Below are 24,594 nucleotides of genomic sequence, written 5' to 3' on the forward strand. Positions count from 1 at the left end.
GAGTCAGGGGGTATGGCCTAATATGCAAATGAGTTCCTGCTGGGCTTTTTCTACAAAAAACCCCTCTGTCTAAACACATTGTTCATACACAAAGATGTTGCATATTTATAAGATACACAAACATATATGCCATTCTCAAAACAGTGTTAATATTTAGCTGATTCTATCAATGAATAAAGAAAATCTTTTTGGCACCAGGGACCAGTTTTGTGGAAGACATTTTTTCCATGGACCAATGGAGAAGCGGGGTGATGGTTTTGGGGATGATACAATTGTGCACTTTATTTTGGTGTGGTGGTTAAGTGTGCAGACTCTTATCTGGGAGAACGGGGTTTTATTTCCCACTCCTCCACTTGCAGCTGCTGGAATGACCTTGGGTCAGCCATAACTCTTGCAGAGCTGTCCTTGAAAGGGCAGCTGCTTTGAGAGCCCTCTCCAGCCCCACCCACCTCACAGGATGTCTGTTGTGGGGGAGGAAGATAAAGAAGATTGTAAGCCACTCTGAGATTCAGAGTGAAGGGTTGGATATAAATCGAATGTCTTATTATGATTATTACATTCTAATATATGATGAAATAATTATACAGCTCATGGCCCGGTTGTTAACAGGCCACAGACCGGTACCGGTCCACGTACCGGGGGTTGAGGACCCCTGCTTTAGAGGGCATATTTAAGACTAGATATAAAGTCAAATCCTAATATTGTCAGAGAATTATAGGAGTATGAGAGACAGAAGCTGTCAGAAAGTTCAGTTAGGAAGAGAAAGGAGGATTTGAGAGTGAGGAGTATGTGAAGTGAAAGAGTGACACCTCAACCAGACGTTATTATTATTCACTGAAAAGTTAAGCTATAAACATCTCGAAACCAATATGCTTATTGTACAAATAAATTTTATTTTGTTTCATATTAACCTGGAGTCCTATGATATCAAATTATAAGCATCTCATCCTCAGGCCCACATAGTCCGGTGAAGAAGCCTTAGCACTTGGGTGCAAATCAGTGGGGAATCCTTTAGTCATAAAACCAAAGTCATGGTGGCACATTCTGGCATCCTGATTCGTTGCAGTCACCAGGACTGTACTGCACCAAGTATTGACTGACACGCTGTCTGTCACCACTTTCTGCTACCATTGGGTAGGCGCTCTGTAACCCACCCACTTCAGCCTTCCCCACATTCTTGCAGGATTGGCTTGCAATCTGTCTCTGCCATGCCATTGGCTGATTCTGCTCTCCCCCGCCCACTGCCGGCCCTGTCAAGTAAGAACACCATCAGATGTCCACTAACCGCTGAGGGAGACAGTTCTCTGCTGCGGGCTTACTGATCACTACTGCCTCCTCTCAGGACCCTCTCTGTCTTCCTTCTTATTTTTCTTTCTCTCACTCCTTTCTCTCCCTCTTTTTTCTATCTTCCCTTCAGTTCTTTCTCTTGTTCTTTCTCCATATCGCTGTCTTTCAGTCTTTTTATTTCATTCTGTCTGTCTACCTTCCTCCCTTTAATCCATACAAACAGTAGCAGTTAACATCGCTTCAATTGGCAAGGAATGTTTGTTCACTTCAGAGGGAGAGAAAGGGTGGCTTGCAGTGGCTTTCTTCACAGTGTCAGCTAGCAGCTGCTACCAGCCATTTCCTTCCAGGGAATAATTGTTGCCAACCTCCAGGTGCTTAGTTCCGCTCCGCCACCCCCACCCCCCCATGAAGAAAGGCTGTCCTTTTCCCATGTGGAGGATGCTGGGGTGCCAACTCCAGATTAGGAAATTCTAGATTGCAGAGATCACCTCCCCTTGAGGTGTGTGTGGGGGGGGGGGGGTAAGAGGGGATTAAAGCCTTCACTTGGGTGGGTGGGAAGACAGCAAAACTGGGGAGGGGCACTCACCCAGAGGCCTTTAGTGGTACCTTGTTAGGGAAACTGCTCTCAAAATGAGATTGGGGAATTAGGCTGAGAGACAGTTAGCCCCTAAACGGAATCTTTGTTATCTGTGTCTACGAGGCTCAACCGATCAGAGAGTTAATGCTCAATAAAGAAACTCTAATTTAATAAAATCAATTGTGGTTTATTTGAAACAATAGTTCGTTCACACAAGGTACAAAATCAATCACACATTCATACAGGTCTAAGAAAAATAGAGAGATCGATAGGGGAACATAAAGGAATTGACATACAGGGCAATACTACCTCTCGCAGACTCCAATGGAAGGCTCCGATGGCGACGGATGAGGAAATGGGGGAAAGGTCCCGAAACTGATCAGGAATCGGGGGTGTTACTACCCAGCGGAAATGGGGGTTTACTGAGTAGAAGGCACACCTGTGGGTAGCTAGTCCACAGGTTATATAGAGTCACCTTAGTCCTGAGGGGATGGGAGGTGACTGGGAGTGTAATGGGAGGTCCTGCTGATGACCAGGAAGGCTGGACATCGGCTGGACCAATGGTGGGTCAATGGCGACACCTGATTGGGTGCGTGCTTCAACCAATGAACACCACCTTCATCCTGGGCATCCTGGAAACTTCCAGGTTGCGACAGGGCCTGGGGCGGCTCCGTTGGTATCAATGTGGGAATGACTGGGTGATTGGGAGGAGATGGGATTAACTGGGAAAAGGGACAATAGAGAATCAGATATGCACCTAGGTATTCCGGTGTAGACAAAAAGGGCTTGGTGGTATCAGGAGGAATCCTTCCTCTTTCTCAACTCTCCGGGGTGAAGACAGTTGTTTAGGAAATCACTGGGCAATCAGGATTAATAGTGGAGCCATTAATCCATTCATAGACTAAGTGGGTTGCTTGCGGGCTAGGAATGACTCAAGGTGTGTACGTGAGGTTTCCATATAGAAGGAATGAAGCCCAACCAGGCAGGAAGATGGCTACATGTGGTGTAAGCAAAACACAGTGGTTTCCATGTTTAGCGCTTCACGCCGTTTGCTTGGACAGCTCCGTGGCGGCGTAGCCTCCTCCTTACCGTGGCGGGTTCCACGCGATGGCGGGGAAGAGTTAGAGCGCGGCTGCAGACACTCTGTGCCTGACTCAAGCGCTCATATACTTGTTAATAGGTACACTGGAGTCTTATGTAGTTCCTGGGTAGCATCACTCGCATTCACTGGCCAGGCGGATGCAAGCTTACTTCTCCAGGCGCCCTGGCAACCATGTTTGTGACAGAGGGGTCATTTTCTCACAACCTTTCCAGGTTGGTGGGAAATTCCTAAAGGATCACTAAAGGCCTCTGAGAGAGAGGCCTTTCCTCCTCGGAACCACTTTTGCCAATCTCCAGGTGAGGGCTGGAGATCACTCAGAATTACAACTGCTGTCCAAATGGCAGAGATCAGCTCCTCTTGAAGTGGGGGGGAAGAGTGAATGCCTTCACTAGGGTGGGTGGGAAGACAGCAAGGCTAGGGGGGGCACTTGCCACTGAGGCCTTTAGTGGTACCTTTCCAGGTTGGTGGGAAATTCTCTGATGGAGTTTGAGGAGGGCATATGAGTTAAGGCATCAGAGTGGGGTCTGCCAGACACAAGTTCTTACTGTGAAAGCCGACTGGGTGATTTCAGACCCAGTCACAGACTTCCAGTTTAACCTGCCTCACAGGATTGTTGTTCAGATCAAAGAGGGGAGAGAAGAATGATGTAAGCTGCTTTGGTCTCCCCCACATTCTGAAGAAAGACTGTCATTTTCTTATGGAGAGGCTGCAGGGAGGGGAAAGGTGATGGAAACCTGAAGTCAGAGGGGCAGATAAAGGGAAGGAGATAGGTTGCCATCTCTAGGTAAGGAAACTCCTGGAGAATTAAGGGGTGGGTCCTAGAGAGGGTGGGATTTGAGGAGGGATAGGACCTCAGACAGGTACAATGTCATTTCCTCTTGGGGAACCATTGGAGACCACTCAGATTTACAATTGCTCTTTAGATGGCAGAGATCAGCTCCCCTTGAGGTGGTGGGGAGTCAATACCTTCACTTGGGTGGGTAGGAAGACAGCAAGGGTGGTGGGCACTCACCTAGAGCCTCCTTCTAGAGCCCACTGTATTCTTCTTCACACCTGGCCTTACTCTTAGTGTTAAATAAAGTGTTTAGAATTAAATTCCTGGTGGCAGCATTAAGAGGGAAGTTGTGACAGGTAGGTTAGGCTGAAAGTCTGTGACTGGTCCAAAATCACCCAGTTCACTCAGACAGCAAGAACCTGCATCTGGCAGACCCTGCTCTGAAGTGCTAATAGCTACCCTACACTGGGTGTCATGGGGGGCTGCTTCTGAACAGTAGCAAGCACCCAGGCCTAGTTAAGTCATGCCAGTCAGATGGCATTAAGTCACCCAGAGCGTGCTGCCAGGCCTAGGGTAGCCAACCTCCCAGTGGAGCATGAAGATCTGATATCAAAACTGAACTCCTGACAACAGATTTCTCTCTCCCTGTGGAAAATAACTGCTTTGAAGGGTGGACTCTATGACATTATATTCAGCTGAGGCTTCTCCCCTCCCCAAACCCTGGCTTCTGTAGACTCCACCACAAAATCTTCAGGGATTTCCCAACCTGGAGCTGACAAACCTAGTCAGGACTGGCCCCAATGAATTCTCCCTCAAAGGCCAAAACAGGCCTGGAAAGGGCCTTCTCCCCTGCCTTTCCTTTTACTGACAGAACCAAGCTTGGAATACTATGGTCGCCTAGCAACATCCACTGAGTGAAAATAGAGACAGGCCAAGAGGAGAGGTGGGACAGGCCAATAGGACATGAAGGCAACTTCCCCGGTAGCTCAATCCTCTTCTGTCCTGGGGTGGGTGGGGTTGGTCTCCATGGAGTGAGCTCAGCCAGTGTGAGACTAAGATGGCTTGCCATATATATATATAGATATAGATATAGATATAGGATGCACAAAACAAATGACAAAGTCCCATTCAATTCTTATTCAAAGTTTCTACTCACTATGAAAGTGACTATAGGGAAGCAATGCAATTTGTATGCTACTTATGACTCCCACAGTCTGCCACACACTAAAAGATTATGCAACACATCCCAGCTTTAGGAAACTTTTGGAAGGCAACAAAACAGGCTGGAACAAAAAAACCCTAAAAAAACAAACAAACCATTGTACAAAAGTTTGTATATAATTTAATAATACATCCAGAAGTGCTAAAATATCATTTAAAAACAACAATTCTATAGTTCAGCATATAAGTGCTTTATCCCAATATAAAAACTAACGTCTGTTCAAACTGAGCTCTGCTTTGAGCATTTCAGAATGGACCTAAGAACGTAAGTATTTGTACCATCTGGGGGAGGGGGGGGGAGAATTCTACCCTTTTTTCCTAAAACAATTAGGAGATTTTTTTAAAGTTGCATAATCACATGTTTTATGTGTTTTTTTAGTTCCACAGGCCCAGGTAATATTTTACATCTTCATGAGTTGTCCATATTGGATCACATGAAAATTTGACACCACTTACTCCGTGGGTGAACACCTCACTGTAAGGCAGCTACTCTAGTTCCTTGTATTTCAAAATTTTAATTAATTTTGTTTCTTAACAGACATATAGATAATTATTCTCTCCCCCCACCACTTTCATTTCAGGTCCATTCTGCATATGATCAGTTCAATGCATATCTTTATTAAATTAATGAGTGTTCAGTCTGAATTATACCATGTCACAGGCTGGGGCCAGGTCAGGCGAAGTCCAGGGGCAGTCCAAGGTCTGTAGCTGGTGAGTAAAGAGGGTCCGATGCGCCAAAGCCAAATCACAGTCCAGGTATCGCAGGTCAGGGGGTCCAGAAGTCAAAGCCAAAGTCAGAAGCCGAAGTGGATGCTAGAGCATCAGGTAAGTGACTAGTTGCTTCCACAAAGCCTCCTCCCAAAGCCCACAGCTATATAGCCCTCTGCTGCCTGTTACCCATTTGGGCTAAGTGCTGACTCAGAGGGCGGCCAGGATCCTGCTGAGACTCAAGCATCCTTACTCCTAGAAGAGCCAGGATCCTTTCAAAACTCAGGGCTCAGGGAGCGTCTTGCTCGTGAGCATGCCGCCCTCCTCCGATCCCTGAGGTCCTGACGAAGGCAGTCACGCACCCGAGCCACCCGAGAGGGCAAGGCAGGGGGGCTTGGGTCGTCTCCCGCAGGAGGCAGGGGCACTGGTGCAGGTGGCCAGGGCACTGGTGCAGATGGCAGGGGCAAAGTTTCTTCTGCAGGCTCAGCTTCTTCTGTGGGGTCCCCAGCACCCATGACATACCACTGAGGAAGGCCTAGTGCCGAAATGAATTTAGTATTGATTCTTGCATATGGGGGCAATATGTACTTTTAAATCCGTATTTATGTAAATGGACATTTGTCTTTACTTTGGGATTAAGCACTTATATGCTGAACCATAGGACTGTTTTTTAAAATTATATTTTAGCACTTCTTTTTTTTAATTTTCAAAATAAACTTTATTAAGCTTTAATATTCAAGTTACATCCAAAGCTATGAAATGGAATTCTAAACCACTTACATCACATAATTTCAGATCCCCTAAAAGGGAAGATCTTTGTCTGTATATGTACATGACAAGCTTACTAATAACAATAGCCAGTACAAACCGGTAAACAAATGAAGCAGTTAGAACAATTAAATTAGTTGCTGTTATTAAACCAATTGCACAGTTGACTGAGTTAAAGGAAAGCAAGATTACAGCTAAATATATAAACTCATTCTCAATTAATAAAAAGCAAAGTCTAAGTACTTATGTGGTACTTTGCGCTCAGGTATTTGATTAGATTGTATAAAATAAAAAAATCCAAACCATTTTTCTAGAAATGTATCTTCCTTGTTTCCAGAAGAATCCATTTTAACTAAATTTGAAGCTATTTTATCCATCACGACTATATCCCAAAAGGTTGAGTACCATTTCCGGACTCAGGGGGCTGCCTTAGATTTCCACAATTTTATATACAATATTTTGTACATTTGCACTACGTGCATAGTTATTTTTTTTTACTTTCTTTTTCCTCGTTTCAACCTTTTTGATTACCTTTCTCATGCAGGGCTGAGTTTTTCTCCTCTTTTATTGATTGTAATCAGTGCTTTAGTACAAAAGATGATGTTACCATCCACTTATAATTCCTACAACAAATTCACCACGAACACATCGCAAGCTGAACTTTTCTTCCCTCCACCTGTTTTTCGGTTTGCTTTAAAAGCTATTGTGCCAAACTTTCTTTTCCATAAAGCTAACAGATTTAACACTAAAAGCTACTTGAGTGTTATTGCTTAACATGTATACATTAGGGCACCAAACACTCTAATTCATGCATTACGTGAATGTCATCAGGAGGGGGGATTTATTTACATCACATAACAGTTTCCCTGCCTTTCTCAAATGTTGTCTTTCCCGCAGACAACCTCCTCCATTACCATTTTAATCTCACATAAACCGCATCTATATTTAATAACGTTAGTAGCATTCTGAAATTATGATTTCAACATTTGGTTTTTATGCATTTTTTATCTATATTGCAAGCCGATTTAAGCTCTGTAAGAAAGAAAGGTGACTAATAATTGTGATAGATAGATGACAGAGAGAGAGAGAGAGAGAGAGAGATGAGAGAGACAGATAGACAGATACAGAGACAGAGGGATGGAGGGACGGGAAGACAGACAGACACATAGATAGATAGAATAAGCCCTGTTCTCTACACACATCTCCTTCAGAGGAGAGGTAGGTGATGACTTAAGACAGGGCATTTTCTGTGGTGGCACCTTGCCTTTGGAATGTCCTCCCTCTTGAGGCTTGCCTGGCAGCTATTTTAGTTCCTTTTAGGTGCCAAGCTGAAACGTATCTTTTTTTTAAACCCAGGATTTTAATTAGGAGTTTCATTTTATCAGCTTTTTATCAGTTATGCTGAAAGTTTTTATGCTGCTTATGTCTAAAGCAGGGGTGTCAAATATGCAGCCTGGGGACTGAATCAGGCCCCCGGAGGGCTGTTGTCTGCTCCCTTCTCCCTCTCTCTTGCTTCCTTCTGCATGACAACTTGCTTTGCAAGGCTTGCTGAACTGCACAGGAGCTACAGAGCAAAACCTCTATTTTCTCCATTGGCTGAGGCTCCTCTCTTGGGGAGAAAGGGGGGGAATGCTGAGCTTGCTTTGCCAGGCTCTCTCCATCACACAGCAGAGCTACTGAGCCAAGCCTTTCTTTCTTCTATTGGCTGAAGCATGTTTTAAGGTTGTTGTTTTTTAAAAAAAAAAATAATTGTGTTTATCTGTGTCCTTTATAAAGTTTATATCTCTGCTACCTAATCTTGAATAGGTACACATATGGCCAGGCCTGGCCCAACAAGATCTCCAGCCCTCATAACAAATTAGTTTGACACTCCTGGTCTAAAGGCTTGTGGTTTAAGACTGTGGTTTTTAACTGAAAGCTGCTTTGAACAGGACTCTGAAGGGACTGCATGGAAATATGCTAAATAAATAACTGTCGTCATGTTTCTTGGAGAGGCACATCTGACCCCTTTCTTTCCCCTGCACAACACAGGGGTTGACAGTCACATGAAATCTGATAGAACCAGTTTGTGCAGCCTGCAGCTTCCTTGCAGGACACTGTGGGAGGGAGATGTAAACTCCCCGTTTATACGGTTGAAACAGAAATCAATCAATTTTGAAAATGTTTCCTTTCCCCCCTCCCCTCTATTGACACTCAAGTTGATGGATTTTTAACTATGTTTATGAGGACTAATTTTTTAACAAAAAATCCAGGCCAAGGTAATACAATTATTTCAAGATTGGAAAGAAACTGAAGGGGGTCTTATCTGTACATGATTAGATTTCTTTAAGGGCAGCATGACAACCAGAAGTTGTCAAAGATTTCAGGTTTTCACAGCTGGCATCATCATTAGGGTTTGTAGAATCTTTCGGGCTCAAGTGCCGTGTTCTACTGGAGAAAGTTTTCCTTCCAGACGTTTCGTTCTCAGCTGCGGAGAACATCCTCAGTGGCGTTGCAGCCGGAGCAGGCGCTCTGACCTTCTTGGCTGCTGTGCATTGAGTGGGGCCAGGGCTGCTGGAGAGCTACTATTCCTAGGCTGGAGGGGGTGTGGTGAAAGGGCAATTGGTTTGTGGATGTGCCCATTGTTTGGTGGGGCTTCCTGGAAGGGTAGTGATAAGGTTCTACAAACCCTAACCAGAAGTTGGAGACAGTTTTTACACAACTAGAAGGAAAAACTTCTGCTCCCTCACCGACCAAACCTAATGATTCAGTAAAGATTAAAATGCTGTCGTTTCTCTGCGTTTAACTTGGTTTTACCATCAAAGTGATCAGCTGATCCCATTTACACTCAGTTCATGTACACACTGCAGTGGCATTTCCATTTTAATGTTCATCTCCTCCAACATATCTCAGTCCTTATCTTTTCTTGCCGCAGAAATGTGACTTAAAAATGATATTTCCGTTTCTTATGGTTTCAACATAGTCCACTGTGTTCTTAAAATATTTATATGCTGATCATAATTTACTCTTCTCAAGGATGAATATTTTCTAGACAGCTATACCTTTTAAAATAATTTCTGCATGAGCTGCCATTTGTTGTTCAAAACTACAAAGCCAAGTGAAATCAGGAGCTTCAAGAGAAATGTACTTTGCAATCATACCACAAAGCAAAAACTACTTCTATTCTTACTTGGGTGGAAGATAAAAAGTATAATTATACATAAAGGTTGTTATATGTTGACCTTTCACTATTGCAAACAAGAATACTCTCCGGCTTCCAGGCTACTTAAATACAGAGTAGAAATTCATTTAAAAATAAATATACAAAATGTAAACCTTATTTATTTTCCGTGTTGCTGTTCCAAATTACGAACCTGTATTCCAACCTGCAAATCTTTAATACTGAAGATGAAGATTGTGGTGGGATTCAAGCTGTAACTGATTATTCTTGTCCTAATTCTCAGTTATGCACTTTTACAGACTGATTGATGGTTCAGATCTCAGTAGTGAGACCACATTAGTTATAAGACTTCACAATACTATGAGAACCCTAAGAAATCCAAACAGCATCAAAACAACTGAGTAAATCTGGCTGCTCTGCCATGCTTTCTTCAAATAGTATAGTAGTTGAGATCTCATTCTAGTCTACCAGAGATCCTGAAATGTACATTACAATTCTTTAAAAACCTGCGAGCCCATAGCGATTTGTATATGACAACAGAACTAACATCATTTTTTTACCCTCTGATCGCATTCATTCCACTCGAAAGAAAATACCAGATCAAGAGAATGACCCCCACAATTTGTAGGATCTGTTATTACCTGACATAGTCTCACATTCATGAGGCCTTAAAATCCTGAGCAACTCACAACAAGACATCCTCAGCATGAACACTGAAGACCCACAGCAGAACCAGCCTAGGAGTCTTCAACGCCACCTCCAAAACCACCTCCGTCAGCTCAGGCAGGGAGACTGTTAGCTATCTTTCAATCAAAAAATTAGGTACACAGCCAGTTTGGTGTCATTTAGGTACACAGCCAGATAAGTGTGCAGACTCTTATTTGGGAGAACCGGGTTTGATTCCCCACTCCGCCACTTGCACCTGCTGGAATGGCCTTGGGTTAGCTATAGCTCTGTCAGGAGTTGTCCCTGAAAGGGCAGTTGCTGTGAGAGCCCTCTCAGCCTCACCCACCTCACAGGGTGTCTGTTGTTGGGGGAGAAGATATAGGAGACGGTAAGCCTCTCCGAGTCTCTGATTCAGAGAGAAGGATAGGGTATAAATCTTCTTCAAAACCAAAAATGTCCTGGAAGGAGCCGCAAGCAACAACACCAACTGCCAATGTTTCTTTCCTTTTCTTCAATCTGATTCAAGCTCCTTGACTAAGAGTCTTGAGTAATCAAAAAACAGCTGTGTTGTCTGGACACAACACTAAACTAATGAAACACTTGCTAATGATAACGTTTTAAAAGACCATTAACATTTTAAAAGACCATGATCAAGACCATATTCTGAGTAGTTGTTCATGTCATTGAACCTCCAAACTGTTAAAATAGTGAGGAAACAGTGTGTCTCATTTTATGAAATCTCATACTTACATTTTCTTTTCTTTTAAAAGTTTCTTTCCAATTAATGGAAGAAACCAAAGTCTACCAGTCTACAGTTGTACTTCCATATAGTTTCTCCCAAAGACCAAAAAAGCAGAAGAGACAAACCTGCAATAAAATTGTTGTTTTATGTTGACTTTTCATGAGATCGTTGATAGATTCAAAAAGTTTCCTCATTGAGTCTTCAAATTCTGCCAGTTCTTTGCCTTCATATAGCCTGGAAAAAACATATTTGTTTTAGAAAGTGCAGCTCTATTTAACTTTAGTTGTGCTACTATCAGATGCATGGACACAGACTTTCAAAGAAACATCCAGCATGACTGTAATCACTCATGGATGCGGAATAAAAACAATGGACAACATTTTCTACTGTTAAAAGTCTTTGAAAATTACATTGTCAAAATCTTAGAGTAGGAAGGATTGTTTTCTGTTTGGAGTTCCAACACTGATTTGATTGATTTAATTGTGAGCAAGCTCAGGGTGGGTTGCAAAAGAGCCACAAAAGCAATAAAATATACATTTATGAACATATGAAGCTGCCTTCTACTGAATCAGACCTTTGGTCCATCAAAGTCAGTATTGTCTACTCAGACTGGCAGCGGCTCTCCAGGGTCTCAAGCTAAGGTTTTTCACACCTATTTGCCTGGACCCTTTTAGTTGCAGATGCCGGGGATTGAACCTGGGACCTTCTGCTTACCAAGCAGATGCTCTACCACTGAGCCACCGTCCCTCCCCTGCTCTCCAGGGTCTCAAGCTGAGGTTTTTCAGCCTATTTGCCTGGACCCTTTTTTGGAGATGCCAGGGATTGAACCTGGGACCTTCTGCTTACCAAGCAGATGCTCTACCACTGAGCCACCATCCCTCCCCTGCTCTCCAGGGTCTCAAGCTGAGGTTTTTCAGCCTATTTGCCTGGACCCTTTTTTGGAGATGCCAGGGATTGAACCTGGGACCTTCCGCTTACCAAGCAGGTGCTCTACCACTGAGCCACCATCCCTCCTACATATGAAGCTGCCTTATACTGACTCAGACCCTTGGTCCATCAAAGTCAGTATTGTCTACTCAGACTGGCAGCGGCTCGCCAGGGTCTCAAGCTGAGCCTTTTCACACCTATTTGCCTGGACCCTTTTTTGGAGATGCCAGGGATTGAACCTGGGACCTTCTGCTTCCCAAGCAGATGCTCTACCACTGAGCCACCATCCCTCCCCATTTAATATACTTAAAACTATCACAATATAAAATCACTACTCTACAGCAAAAAAGATGATATTCAGAAACTAATTTCATATTCCCAAGCAATTCAATAAGGTATTGTTGTCTCGTAAGGACCAAGTCTGTATAACAATATTCATTTTTGAGAAGACAGCTGTGTGACAGGAGTTGCCTGGTCAAAAACGATGCCCGTTTCCTCATTCACATGTATAAATCACATACAAAAGATAACAACACAAACTTTTCTGAAAATTTAACCCCCCCTTCAGGAAGCAGCAGATATCTGGCGGGAGGACAAAATGTTCTGCTCTGTGCTGCCTTCAACCCATTTCCTACAGAGAAAATCACTATATTGTACAGATACAATAGGAAGAAATATAAAATGTGGCCGGGTGACTGAATCAGTCTGAAAGGGTTGTGACAGGGTTAATGAAACGCTATTATAAAAAAGACATTCACAGATATTGGATTGATTCCTTTGTTTTGCACCTTTAAAGACATTCTTCTTAAGTGGAAACAAATAGGACAGATTGATTAATATATATGTAATAATCAAAGGAGCGGAAAAAAGCAGGCAACAGAAGGGAAAAGCACAGGAAAGGAAGGGGGATGGTGATGGGAGAGCCTGGCAGGTAGGGAACGTTCTGGTGTAAAATGTTCCCAAATTAGAATTGCCAGCCTACAAGTGGTGGCTGGATATCTGCTGAGATTAAAACTGATCTCCAGGTGGGACTTGCAGACAGCGCTTCCACTCCTACTCCCAGAAAAATGGAGAAAGTCTGGTTGAAATGGCATATGCCTTAAAGGAATTGGCCTGCAAATGATTGAAGCCCAATGGAGCCTCGGCTGATTGACTGCTGGAAAAGGTCAGCATTAAACAGTTAATCCAGATAATGCCTCCCCCTTGCTGAGCCTGGGTGCTCTGCCAACAGCCAAGTATGGTAGAAGTAGAAAAATTACACTCCCATGGTTCTGGTAAGTAAGTTAGAAATGGCAGCACAACTGTGGGACAATTTCTGGACAGCCAAGTTGGCCTACCCCGGACCCGAGGACAAGAGCACGGTAAAAGGTGGAGAGATGAAATGTCAGAAGCCAGCTACAATGCCTGAATAGGTCACAAAATGGATGGGTAAAAAGACTGCCATGTATGGGAAGGTGAGACACTCAACGGCCCCACAGGGTGAGTGGGGCTGGCTAGGCTATCAACACCCTGCCCCGTGGATGCTCAAGCCAATGGCTGAGTCAGAGGTTGAGCCGACCACTCTGGACAAAGAACCACCAGAGAAGAAGGGTAATGGAGAAACAAGGAAGAGGAGTCCCATTCCGACAGTAGTGCGGGGATTATATTTCACTTGTGACCAACTTGGACACTTCCAATGAGAATGCCCCTACATGGACTGTGATCTGTCCATGCCCAGGGCTGAACAGCCCTGTAGAACCTCCATTGATGGTCCAGGCAAAGGTGTTCAGAACACCCTGTTGGGCGATGGTAGACACAGCTAGTGTGCTTACCATCCTGCACCCTGATCTGGTACTGCCTGATGTGCCAACTGGACCAAGACAGCATGCACAGTGCAGTGGACGAATGGGCCACTGTTAAAGGATTCCTTCGTATTGGTCATTTCCAAGCTGAGATCAGACCCAGCGCATGGGGTTCTGGCACCTAAGGCAGAACCCCAATGCATGCCCCCCATAAAAAGTTTCATGCACACGCAAACCGTGTAGTGTAATGATATCACAGTGATGTCATCAAGATGGGCACTCAGTGCTTCCTTTCCTCAGCACCCTCAGAGGATGCGGGGGAAGGGAAATGTCACTTTCAGCTCTGAGGGATTGGGGGAAGCTCCTCCACTCAGAGCTGAAAGGATAGTCAGCCCTTCCCTTCCTCAGTGCCCTCAGAGGACGTGGGGAAAGGGAAACACAGTGGAGGCTCAGGGATGGCACAAGCAGGGAGGGGGTGCCCACCCCTACCCCTGCAGGGAGCTGGTGCCCTAGGCAATTGCCTAGTTCACCAGCTCCTACACACCGGGCCTGGCTGAGATGACCCTAGCGGTGAAACTGGACTTGCCATTCCAGTGTTGGTGGGGCAAGATTTCCCATTCTGGCACCAAGTCACCATTGGGGCCATCTCCACACCCAAGCTGGTGGAGCCAGCAGAGTTGCAGGCAGTAGGGAGCTCCTCAGCCCTGGTAACCGAGACATCTGGGGATGCAGCTCCGAGTGACGCCAGAGAAAACTGGCAGAAGGACCCTCACTTTCCCTTATGGCAGGATGCTGACGAAAGTTTAGAATCCGTAAGATTGCAATTGACTCTAGATGAGGGGGCAATGATAGGGCACGTAAAGTGCCTAGATTCATCAGGGACCAAGGCCTTCTTTGGAGGGAGACAAAGGGAGAGGGGGCTTCCTCTGTGGTGTGCCGGTTGGTCTTGCCTCAGTGGATGAAGAAGAAATGTTAGAACAGGAACATAGTGGGGACATCTGGCCACCGCCAAGACAGGTCCTGCAATACTTCTTTTGGCCTATGGTGGCGCAAAATTTATTTTATTTTTTTTATTTTATTATATTTATATCCCACCCTCCCTATCAGTCTTCTGCTGCGCTTGTCCCCGTTGTCAGAAGGCCAACCCTCAGTGACCCCCTCTGGTCCCTTTACAATCAATTGCCCGTAATACCTACCCCATTCCATAGAATTGGCATAGACTTCATGGGGCCCTTGCCCAGGATGGCTATGGGGCACCAGTTTATTCCAGTGGCAGTGGACTATGCTACACATTTCCCTGCTGCATTCCCCTTGCACACCACGAAGGTTCCAGAAGTAGCATGGGCCCTGGTGATGCTCACTGAATGAGTAGGAGTGCCCCATGAGCTCCTGATGGATCGGGGCTCCAGTTTCGCTTTGCACCTCTTTAAACACCTCTGACAGTTGCTCAAAGTTAAGCACCTGATGACGTTTGTCTACCATCCACAGATGGACAGACTGGTAGTGAGGTTCAATCAGACCTTAAAGGGGATATTAGGTCATTGTGCAGGAGAGGCTTTGACTCAGTGGGACCCGCTCTACCTCAAATATTGCAATTAAACCGATAAAAGTAACACTAAAAAATGATAGTAAAGAGAGAGAGAAAACCTCTTAAAACTAGAAAAAAGTCACTAGCATAACATTTAAATATTTTAAGCATAGCACCAATAATTTCGCAACATTCAAACCATCAACCTGACATGCAAAAGTGACACTCATGAATTGAAAAGGCACCAACATGAAATTCAATAGCAACCCTAATCAAGATGATCAAGAAGCAAAGAAGGGCAAGTGTCAAGATGTTATGCCAGATATCAAAACTCAACTTAAGGCTGAGAATAAGACAGGGATGTGATATAAGCAGGGGGGGGGGGGTTGTAACAGCAACTCCTTTGCATATTAGGCTATACCCCCCTGATGTAGCCAATCCTCCAAGAGCTTACAGTAGGCCCTGTAAGAAGAGCCCTGTAAGCTCTTGGAGGGTTGGCTACATCAGGGGGGTGTGGCCTAATACACAAAGGAGTTCCTGCTTTTAAAAAAGCCCCGGAATAACAGGGGCATATGAAAGGAGTCAAATCATACAGAATGAACTTTGATAGCTGCAAACCAATGAGATGAGGGATTTGTGCAGGGAATGGAATTTGGAGATAAAAAATTGGAAAGAAAGTCGAAACCACTACTGTGGCCTTGAACAATTCTGTGGGAATAGAAAAGAGCTAGCAATATCAGATCAGGAAAGACAGGTTTATTAAGTAGCTGGAGGGAGAGCACAGTTGTTTCCAAAACGCAAGGATTCTTTGCTTGCACTGCCATTCTAAATACAGACGCATACAATTGTAGAGGGAGCAGAAGGGTGGAGTAAACAAAAACAGGGATGAGATCTGGAGAGAGAGGATGAGGGGGTGCCTCAGTGGTGTAGCATCTGCTTGGCATGCAGAAGATTCCAGGATTAATCCCTAGCATCTTCTGTTAAAAGGACTGGGTAGATGGTGTCTCTAACTGAAACCCTGGAAAGTTGCAACTAGTCTGAACAGGTCAACGGTCTGATTCAGTTTAAGGAACTAATGGATCAACAGTCTAATAAGACAGCTTCATTCTGTGACGGAAAAGCTGACTTCTGCTTCTCTCTAAGAGTAAGTAATGAGAGCGGATGGAATGCTGAGAGAAGAGGACTTGAAAAACCGCAGTTGAAAACTGTCAGGGGTTAATAGCAGAGAGAGAAGAGGACAGTTTAAGGACTGAGATTGAAAGGGTCACTAAGAGCTGGCTGGGCACCTATGATGTGGCTGAAGAATGTGTCTACCATCCGCAGATGGACAGACTGGTAGCGAGGTTCAATCAGACCTTAAAGGGGATGTTAGGTCATTGCGCAGGAGACATAATGTGTATTGTGGTCCTAGGAAACTAAGCTGAATGACCCATGAAGGAAATGCAACAAGACTGTGGTCATCTAAATTAATTTACGTGGATAACAAGATACGGTTGTATCAGTCAAAGTAACTTTCCTTCCTCCCATTTCTACTCTAGTCCACCAGAATTCTGGCCTCAAGGTTCAGAAGATGCCCCCTCTCAGGAACAACTTTCATGATGATCTGCAAAAAAAAAATCACACTCTTCCTCATTCATTGGAAGTGCCCTTCTGCTGGCAGAAAACTGTTAGACATAGCCCATTAGATTGCTAGGGCACATTAATTTATCCCTGTTAACTATTTTCTGCCCTTGGAAATGAATGTTATAAATCAAAACAAGCTAAAATTAATTAAAGGGAATCAGCCTCCCTAATTTAGTATTATAGATGTCATCAGAGCCAGAATAAATTCCTGGTTACTCAGATCTATTATTATTTAATTACTTAACCACATCCTCCTCCTCCAACATCAAATAACATCAAATAACCATAGCTTCAGGAAACCTTATATAATGATACTCCTGAATAAAAATAAATATATACATCCCATATATCAGTGTTTGGATGCCCCACATTCCATACAGATAAATAAAGCTGTACCATAAAAGTCTAAAAACTCATACTTCTTCTGATCGAGTTTCTTGTAGCACAATTAAGGCATCCATTGACAAGTCATAATTGTTTCTTCACTAACTCCATCACTATCCAATTCTGTGTCAAATCTATTTGCACATGTAAACTGGTTTATCAGCCAGCCTAAAACCATAGCACATCCCAGCAGTGTTTCCAAAATCAAAAGCATTATCTAGTAGTTCATTAACATTACATATCTGATCAAATCAAATATTTAACCTATATAGGATTTTGTAAGAATAAAGAAAAGAGAGAGTGAAGTTCAACGATTGCTAATTAGTAGAAACGTTAGGGCTGTTTCAAACTCGGCCTAGATAATAGCACTGCAGACTTTATTTATCAAATTTATCAGTAGTCATTACAGCTGATTTAATCTTCTTTAGTAGCAAATTTATCTAACCCATTAAATGGGGCTGAAACAATAATGGAGACACACGCTGAGTTTCAGTATGACTAAGGAAAATGAAAATTTACCCAAGGCTTTTATACATCAAAGCCAAGAGCTTTTTAATCTTCGTGTTAGCATCCAAACAGTAGAACAGCTTCCTCCTAATTAAGAGTCTAATCTTACTACTGAATGATCATATGATGAACTCCACATTTAAATTTAGACCCTCCCACTGAATACAGTTCAACAGAGAGGTCAGGCTGGTAACCTTCACTTATTTATATTCATTCATTTATTTATTTTCTCCATCAGGAAAGTTCATTTTAAACTAGGATTCACTAACATTTTTGGAGGTTCTTTCAATGTAAACCTAATACATCATTCCAGAGCTACCAGGGCTGGTTCATGTGGCCATATCAAGCATATAAAATCATGTACGGTATGTTGGCAACCTTCTTAATACATTTATTATTAATGAGGCGGTTTGGTGTAGTGGTTAAGTGTGCGGACTCTTATCAGGGAGAACCGGGTTTGATTCCCCACTCCTCCACTTGCACCTGTTAGCATGGCCTTGGGTCAGCCATAGCTCTGGCAGAGGTTGTCCTTGAAAGGGCAGCTGCTGTAAGAGCCCTCTCCAGCCCCACCCACCTCACAGGGTGACTGTTGTGGGGGAGGAAGGTAAAGGAGATTGTAAGCCGCTCTGAGACTCTTCGGAGTGGAGGGCAGGATATAAATCCAATATCTTCTTCTTCATCATCTATATCCCACCCTTCCTCAAAAAAAAAAAATTTGTAGTGGCTTACATGACTCTGATTGAAGGGATATTGGAACTGAAGTTCTTTCCTATTCACTATCTGACATGCAGACCAGACCCTCAGATTGTCTTGCATTTCAAATTCAACATGTTTTTCTTAAAAATTAAGAACAAGCAGAATTGATTGACTTGTCACTCTTTAATCCAATTTGCGATGCCTCCTTGTGCGGTTGCTTCCTTTGACTGATATTGACTGTAACTGTAATTTTGTAATTTAATTATTTTATGGCAGTTTATATTTATTGTCACCTTGAAATACAAACAAGTATTTACAAAACATTGCTGATTTATTTAAATGATTTATGTCCCATTTTTCTCTGAAAAATAGGTTTCCAAGAGAATCCAATATCAATTTATCATAATACATCCATTTTAGAAACAATCTAGTTGACAATGGTACAGTGGCATTTTTTTTTCATCCTTCAAAGGGCCAGTTACTATTTATTAATGCAAACATTAAACTATAAATGCTATCATAAATTGATAAACTACTTCCTCTCCCTTATCCAGCACCAGTTTCCTGGTTTAACAAAAGTCTCTTTGATGCTTTTTAATTAGTATTAGTGTTGCAGAATTCATTAGTATAAAAAAATGTGGGCAGAATTCAGATGGCCAATTTGAGCTGACATTAAAAAAAACACAAGGTCAGACAGAAAAAAGCTGCTGCCCATTCCACTCTCGTACTCACCCCGTCCTCCAATGTCTCTGAGACAGATCAAATAGTTACCACTTGGGAAGTGGTAGCAAATTCTTCTGCCACATTCCATCTGTCTTTCCAGGCATCTGAATGTGGGAGAGCGCAAGTGAGGAAGATTGGTGGTGTGAACCTGCCAATCCGCTCTGGGTACTCGCCAGTATTCTTTTTTTTATTATTTAAATTTAATTTTTTTATTAGAATTTTTTTAAATAACATAACAATAACCAAAAACTCACCCCAACATGGGGTCCATAACATTGCTTTGCATGTACCATCCCATTTGATATTGTCAGCATATTATTTCAAAAAAGACATCCTCAAGGAGTACATAAAAGTAACATTTCGTAAACCAGTGAATTACATCTAATTCCAGGTTAATAAATCATAAAATTCATATATTTTGCCGGCAGTTTTCCAAATATAGTATTCTTTTTTTAAAAAAACTGTCCAGAGCGCATGAGCATATGTGCACATGAGCACATGAGTGTATGACTACTAAAAATGTAAGGGAAACAAGAAACCCAAACTGTGCTAAGGGGATGGCGTGCAACAACCGTGTTAATGCACCAAAGTGCACCCTCCCCCTCCGTGTGATATACAGGAGCATCACACAGGAGCATTTGATTGGGATTTGGCAATTCCAGTTTGGGGCAGCACAGTTTGGGACACTTCCGGCACATGTGAAGCTGCCAGTCTGTACCCAGCCTTCCTTCAAAATCTAATCCAGATCTAAGAAGACAGGACAACATCCCATTATATGATTAAACAAAAGTTACTTTAATTATTATTAATAGAAAATTTAACGCAAGGCCCTTTGACTCTAAAAATAATGCAAGAACATTAAAAGAAACTCTCAGCAGTTGTTGCAGAAACCTTGAAGGTTAACTATAGAACAGTTTCAAATGCAGTCTCCTCTTTCACACTTCCTGGTTGTGCGCAGCAGTTGGTGGGAAATCCACACAGACGCTGCGCGGTGAAGAGGGACGTCGCTCAGGAGTAAGGTCAGTGGGAAAACGGCCATACACTTTTCCTTCAGCCTCACCATGATACATGTGATGGCACTGTGTTCGTAATGCCCTCCCAAGCTGCAGCATAAGATTTACAGGGGTTACAAGGGACTACCATGGGAACAGGAATGTGGGGAAGAAATGAACTGAAACTTTTTGAGGACTTGAACACTTATTTGCATTTACACTCTTGTTAACAAGTGACAAACAGATGGCACTTGAACATCAAAAACAGTATCCCTTGGAAGGAGCAATTAGGATATAAAACATTAAACAATGAAGTGATCAAATAATAATGTTTTTTTTATGATGTATATACTAATGTAAAATTTAGAAGTTTTTCAAAGCTTGGAAAACTGGCAAAATTACCTGAGTGTTTCAGGATCATTGTGCCTGCAGAATGCGTTGCTTACTGTTAACCATCTGCACACAAGACTGGCATGTTAGCATGTTAACATTAATTTTTAATTTCAAATATCAGTAGCAGAGCAGATAATATGCATGAATGTACATTTGAGATAGTAAACCTGTTAATGTTTAAACATTTAGAAGATAATGTGGAGGGACAGTGGCTCAGTGGTAGAGCATCTGCTTGGTAAGCAGAAGGTCCCAGGTTCAATCCCCAGCATCTCCAACTAAAACGGCCCAGGCAAATAGGTGTGAAATAGCTTGAGACCCTGGAGAGCCACTGCCAGTCTGAGTAGACAAGACTGACTTTGATGGACCCAGGGTCTGAATCAGTATAAGGCAGCTTCATATGTAGGAGGGATGGTGGCTCAGTGGTAGAGCATCTGCTTGGTAAGCAGAAGGTCCCAGGTTCAATCCCTGGCATCTCCAATAAAAAAGGGTCCAGGCAAATAGGCTGAAAAACCTCAGCTTGAGACCCTGGAGAGCCGCTGCCAGTCTGAGAAGACAATACTGACTTTGATGGACTGAGGGTCTGATTCAGTATAAGGCAGCTTCATATGTTCATGTTCATAATATTTTAGGTCATTTAAATGTTTACTCCATTAAATAAAATGTACATCCTTAAAGAACAATAATTGCATATTCTCAAGACAATTCTGATTTTTCTAGGTAAATATAAAAAGAAAAAGCAGAGCTCCTCATGGTTTTTTGTTAAATCATAAGATTCCAGAGCAGCAACATGAAGTTGGATCCTATGGGCTAGATCCAGTGGAAGAGTTCATAGGAGCATTTGGTGAAGCGGATCCTTTCCCACCCTCTCCTTACACAAGAAACCTGCTTTTTGCTCAGGGGGTTGGGAGAGCCCCACAAAGCACATGATAGCGTGGGGTATTGCACAGACGAAAAGAAATAAGGTAACATTTTCTTCCACTGATGAAACCCCCTACTGCTTTTTAAACGCACTTTTTAATCTTGGATTTGTAATAGTTGGCTGTGCTCTTATATTTTAAGCTTCTGAGCAGGCTCCATCTTCTTCATTACTGTTTCCATGACAAAAGTCATAAACAACGAGGGAGCAAGCTCTTTCAAGAGGTGGAATAGAAACTGTCTAAAGAAATAAATAACAAAAGAGGGAGACAGAAGCAACTTCACCCCTCCTCCTCATTGTTAAAGCACCTTATACAGTTATGCATTTTATGTACACGGCTTTCCTGACCCTCAGATAGGATTTGCTCCCCAAGATCGGAATGAAGAGTCGGACACAAGGTTTTGATATAACTATGGGCCACTTTATTAATCATAATAATCACAACAGCAAGGGCACCCAAAAGCATGGCCTGGTCTCAACAGACCGCTCCCCTGCCATTCGCGGGCGAGAGACCCAGCCCCCAGCCAGAGCTGTGAGACACAGCTCCCGCCAGGCCAGCCCAGCAGGGAGGCATGCCCCAGAGGTCCCAACCACCAGACGCACATCTCAATGGAAGGCACCCTCTAGTCGAGCCTCCGGGACAGTCTGCATTTTCCCCACCCTGGGTCATCATACCCCAAGGTTGATTATGCCAGACCCCTGACTCCCCAAAAGGGGGATGCTTCGTGGTCCTCCCCTAGCCGCAAAGTGCCCTAACCCAGTAAAACCTGCCAAACCAAAGTGACCAATTCCTAAACAGCACCTCCCGATAGCCAATTCCACAATCCACTGCTTTGCTATGTAGGGTAGGTGAAAAACACACCCCGACAACAGCCAGTCAGCTGGGGAGCAAAACATTCCTACCCAGCCCCTCACCAGAGATGACCAGCAATTGCTTACATAACAGGGCGGGCGGGAGGGCCGATCGACAAGCGGACTGCACGGGGAAGCAGAGGCTTGGCTGTTAACACAGCCAAGCCCCGCCCCCTCAAGATCACGCCCAAACGAGCCGAAGATCTGCTCTTCCCTCACCAGGGGAGCAAATCTTGCTAAAGCAAGCAATCCCTTGTAAAGCAGTTTGTCTGGTGAAGAGGCAGGCAGGGAAAAATCATTTCCTCCATTAACTTCTTTGCTGCATCTGATCTAATGTCTTCTTCCCATTCAATGAGAAGCCTAGCTCCATCAGTGGGATAACTTCTCTGTGACAGATAGCAAGCAACTGCAGGCTTAGAAGTAATGCTTCGTGGTTGAAAGGAGTGAAATGGCATGATTGACAGCTAATGGAACTCACTCTGATTGGGAAAACTTCTGCTAACTGCCAAAAGGAGAGGGACAGTTAGGCAGTTGGTTGGAGCAGCTGGGAAGCTGAAGGAGTATGGAGAGTGTATAGATTAGAGCAGGGGTCCTCAAACTTTTTAAATAGGGGGCCAGTTCACTGTCCCTCAGACTGTCGGAGGGCCGGACTGCCGTTACTGTACAAGGCCGCGGGCCGTCAGTTCTCCGTCTTCTGCATCTCTCTCCCTTCCCCACACCACACACCCTGGCCTGGGAACTCACCTCACCTCGGTATCACCTCACACTCTGTCTCCGCCGCCTCAGCCCAGTGCCGGAAGTGTGCGTTGCTAACGCGAGTTTAGGTCAAAGGTCACTTCCGGTCTGATTTTGCCATAACCCGGCAGGCAGCATAAACGTCCTCAGCGGGCCGCATCTGGCCCGCGGGCCGTAGTTTGAGGACCCCTGGATTAGAGAGTGGTGGTTTTGAAAGTCTCTCATGTGAGGAGAGTTGACAACTAAAAGCTGAGACTGCTTCAGAGTCAGTGTGGTGTGGCTTTGAATATTGGAGACTCTGGTGGGAGGCTGTTCTCAAAAGTAAAACCAGTCTTTCTGTGTGTAAAACCAAGAAACACACTTTGAGAAGGAAAACAGTTTAAGATTAATATCTGGTGTGACAAGAGGCGAAGTGTGGCAAAGGGTTTGAGGTGGCATTGAAAGGCCCACAACATGCCAAAGGCCTAGTTATTTATCTTAATGGGGAGATAATAATGATCTTGCCAGAGGAAAGGGGTTTAGTGAGGAGACCTTAGTCTTAAACAAAGGGGAAAAGCTGATTATGTTATCAAGACTATACAATAATCACATGTGAAGTTGATAAGAAAAGCTATACCAAGTCACTTCAAAGAGTAAACCATATAATATCTGTAATACTTTTAATGTTAGCCAAACCGCTTTATGTCTAAAACAGGCTCTAGTGAAGTCAGCAACCTCAAAGTTCTGTGTTCACATTTAAATTTCTGCCTACATATTCCAAATCCTATGTAAACATTGATTCGCTTTCCAGCCAGTTTATTCAAATAAACCAAATATTGTTTAAATCTATATCTGTGCCTGCTGTGCTATTTTGTGAGGGGAAATTTTGATGACTGAAGCAAACAGACAAGACAGCGTTTCCTCTAAACTGAGTTAGTGTGAGCTAGCTCACAGCCTCTAGCTCACATATTTTTGTCTCAGCTCAGGAAGGATGGCCTCAGAGCAAACTAATTTATGCAGTAGCAAACCACTTGCTCATAACTTTAATGCCAGTAGCTCACGAAGTAGAATTTTTGCTCCCAAGACTGCATAGCTTAGAAGGGGCATTGTTTGTCATATCCTCTCTTGGAGATACACTCCACATTTAATGGGACAGAACAAGTGAGTTGCCAGGTCCCTTCTTCCATGTGGTGGGGGGAATTCTGAGTAGGGATTCCAGGGCTGGGTAGAACATCACATGCAATATCCCTGACATGATGACATAACTCAGAAGTAACGTCATTACATCAGAGACATTGGCAGCAACATTCTGGTTTTTGGGGCATACTCCATGTGTTTTTTGGCTTCAAAGCCATAGGCCGTTTTCCTACCGACCTTACTCCGGAGCGACGTCCCTCTTCACCGCGCAGCGTCTGCACGGATTTCCCACCAACTGCTGTGCACAACCAGGAAGGGCCGCAGCTTTTGCGTCGCAGATGTAAACTGGTTTTTAGCGGTTTACATCTGCGACGCAAAAGCCACGACACTTCATGGTTGTGCGCAGCAGTTGGTG

At 43.7% G+C, this 24,594-nt stretch overlaps 1 protein-coding gene across 1 annotated transcript in view; it reads right to left on the reverse strand.

The window, feature by feature from the left end:
* Window positions 1-24,594, reverse strand: part of DOCK2 (dedicator of cytokinesis 2) — a 536,841-nt gene that overhangs the window by 408,232 nt on the left and 104,015 nt on the right. Inside the window, exon 23 of the mRNA XM_060240619.1 lies at window positions 11,132-11,240. Coding sequence (XP_060096602.1) covers window positions 11,132-11,240 — 109 coding nt within the window. The remainder of the gene's footprint in view (window positions 1-11,131; window positions 11,241-24,594) is intronic.

This window comes from Heteronotia binoei, chromosome 5 (assembly GCF_032191835.1).
Source record: "Heteronotia binoei isolate CCM8104 ecotype False Entrance Well chromosome 5, APGP_CSIRO_Hbin_v1, whole genome shotgun sequence".
Lineage (NCBI taxonomy): Eukaryota > Metazoa > Chordata > Lepidosauria > Squamata > Gekkonidae > Heteronotia > Heteronotia binoei.